Source organism: Apaloderma vittatum, unplaced genomic scaffold (genome assembly GCF_000703405.1).
Source record: "Apaloderma vittatum isolate BGI_N311 unplaced genomic scaffold, ASM70340v1 scaffold10430, whole genome shotgun sequence".
NCBI classification, from domain to species: Eukaryota; Metazoa; Chordata; class Aves; order Trogoniformes; family Trogonidae; genus Apaloderma; species Apaloderma vittatum.
This window is the reverse complement of record NW_009693976.1, coordinates 1-2,695: the sequence shown is the minus strand read 5'-3', so window position 1 is coordinate 2,695 and position 2,695 is coordinate 1. Positions and strand designations below refer to the sequence as shown.

The 2,695-nt window shown below is 41.8% G+C and overlaps 1 protein-coding gene across 1 annotated transcript; it reads right to left on the bottom strand.

The window, feature by feature from the left end:
* Positions 1–578: 578 nt before the first annotated feature.
* LOC104271139 (regulator of G-protein signaling 2-like) lies at positions 579–2,687 on the bottom strand (the record flags this gene model as incomplete). Its single annotated transcript, XM_009865730.1, has 5 exons — positions 579–773; positions 1,181–1,347; positions 2,223–2,284; positions 2,387–2,488; positions 2,674–2,687. Coding segments are annotated over 5 exons (540 nt in total), but the record flags the coding sequence as incomplete, so codon positions are not given.
* Between the last annotated feature and the right edge of the window lie 8 nt (positions 2,688–2,695).

Here is a 2,695-nt window from a genome sequence, read left to right as displayed (position 1 = left end):
CCCTGTGCACTTCAGTTGCAGAACCTGTTCTTCTGGAATGGGGTTATGTCCCATCCTGGCTTCACGCTGCACGGGGCTGGTGCTATCTGGAAGCTGCACAGAAACCCAGCACGTCTCTTCGCAGCGAGGCAGCTGACAGAACCAGTGACGGACGATGGCAGCGCCGGTTGATGTTTAGGAAAAATAAATATTACTCAAGTCCCCAGCACTGCCAAGTGTACAGAGCAGCTTGTGTCCACAAGAAGGGAGCTCTGTTCTGACCCGCTGCACTGCCACCACAGCTGTGACAGGAGGATGCTGAAACAGTGCAGTTTGGTCTGATGCATGGAGTCGCCTTTCACCGCAGCGCTCGCCCAGATGTGCTTCGCCAGCACCTGGCTGGCACTTCTGCCATTGCCTCTGAAGGCCCTCCAATAGCATCACCCTTTGCCCCCAGCCTTTGCCCCAAAGTCAGTATTTGTCCTGGCACTGTGGCAAACAGACCGAGGGATCTCAGTCTTTTTCAGGTCAGGGTGCTGCCGTGAGCTGCAGCTTCTTCCTCACTAGATGAGAGCCTTCTTCTCGCTCTTCTCCCTCACTCATGTCCCCTGGGCTTCTCTGGTGATGGGTGTCTTCTTGCACAGCTCCTGATAGAATTCAGATTCCAAAAATCGTGGGTATGAGTTGTTCTCCATTAAGCTGTAAACCCTCTTCTGCGCTGCGCTGAAGCAGGTATGTGTGGCTTCTTGAATGTTCTGTGCAATCATGTTCTTGGTTTGGAAGTCTATGTTTATCTGAAATACGAAAAAAAGAGAAAGAATACATTTACTTCCGAGAACTGAATTCAAATACAACACAACATAAAATTTCTGAAGAGGTAAAAAAGGCAAAATCCTACAGGGTGAAATTAATGTAGCTTTCTTTAAGAAAATTCTTTTTATATAAAAGCCTAAGTAATTCAGATATACCATCCTTTCAGTGTTAAACTCAAATATGTTACAGTTGTTAAGATGGAAGCTCTCTGAAATGCTACTTGTGCCATTTTCCAGCTTGGTGAAGAGCTAGTTAGCAAGAGTGTTACATTCAGATACAGTTATTGACAGTGAGGTATGTACAATGCATTTTGGCATCTTAAAGAGAATTTGGAGAAATAAAGGCTGTAAAACCAGGGAACTTCCATTTAAATATAGGTTTTCTTTACCTCTTTGGGAGCTTCCTTTTCAATGAAGTCGTTGTAGATTTTTTTTGCTTTTGATGTCAGCTTCTGGGGTGACTTGGTTTTCTTGAAGTCCTCACAGGCCAACCAGAACTCTATGTTCTCTTCGCAGAACTCGGACTTCAGAAAAGCTCGGAAAGCAGCAAGACCATCTAGGAGGGGGAAAAAAAAAATGATCCTACATAAATTAACTATTCCAGGAATCTTAAATTTACCCACTGGTGACATCTGTTTCTACCAAAACATTCTGCTCTAGTTCTGGTCTGGTTCTTTCAGGGGTATCCCAGCAGTAGGAAAAAAAAAATAAATCCACATTTATGTATGCAAACAAAAGAATGCTCTAACAGCTTGGCAGGCTTCACTTTGAGTTAGTAATTTTCAAGGTAAGCACAAAAAATGAAAGCCATTTCTAGTATGTTCACTTTTCTGATGCCTGCATATGTATTAAAATAACCCTCTCTAGATGAAATCTCCGTTACAGTGTTATCCTTTACACTGGAGTAAATATTTGACTGTGTTATTACAAACCACTGGAATATTTTTTGCAATGGAAAGGATGACTCAAGTTCAAAGAGCAAATGATAGTATTTTTTAGTCTCTTTGCTCTGCTGGTGAGTGCTTTTCCCTGCAGAGCTACTGTAAAACCCTGAGATCACTGACCTTGTGTTGCAGAACCCTTCCTGCGTTATTTTAGTGCATTTGTCTTGGTTGAGCAATGAGCTTAGTGAACAAATGCTCATTTCACACTGACAAAGCCAAGCTGATAGGTATGATCTTAACTCCAAAGGTTACAGAAAAAAATCCATTACAGTGAAGTATTCTAGATGTACTAATATTAGTTTACGCTTTTTTAAAGAACACTTCTATGAATTTTGAACAGTTTAAAGCACTAACTTCCAAGACCAGAATCAAAGCTATTTACATTAGAAAGTTACAATGCTGATATTGCAAGGAAGCAATCTCTTACAGACATATAAACTGCACCATTCCTTTGTTCCTGAATGATACTTTTTGAAGACAAACTTACATTTATTAGCAAGAAGTTCATCAAAGGCTTCTGACCACAGCCGGGCTTCTTCAGGGGAAGGTCTGCATAAAGGGATGGAGAATATTAGATTACATTGCTCAAGCTTTATTGTTTTTTGTAGAGTACTTGAGTTATTTAAACAAAGTCTCCTTCTCATAACTTACCTGAAGTAGGTGCGCTGTTTCCCCACTTTCTTGGATTTCATTTTAGTAGAATTCGAAGAGTTCTGCAGGAAGTAGCTCAGTCTTGTTTTCCAATCTTTAATGCTGGAAAATAAAACAAAATTAAAGAATAATTTAAAAAAAGAAATGCTTTAGACACCAGCCCCTTTACTGCCAAAAGCTGCAAAAGTTTCCCCGACGTTGCTTCGCCAGAGTCACCCAGAGCACTTGCCAGGGCAAGAAAACCCTTTTCCCCCAGCTTAAACCCCCGGGCTGGGGGTGAGACTCACATCGTCCTCTTCATCCTGCCCC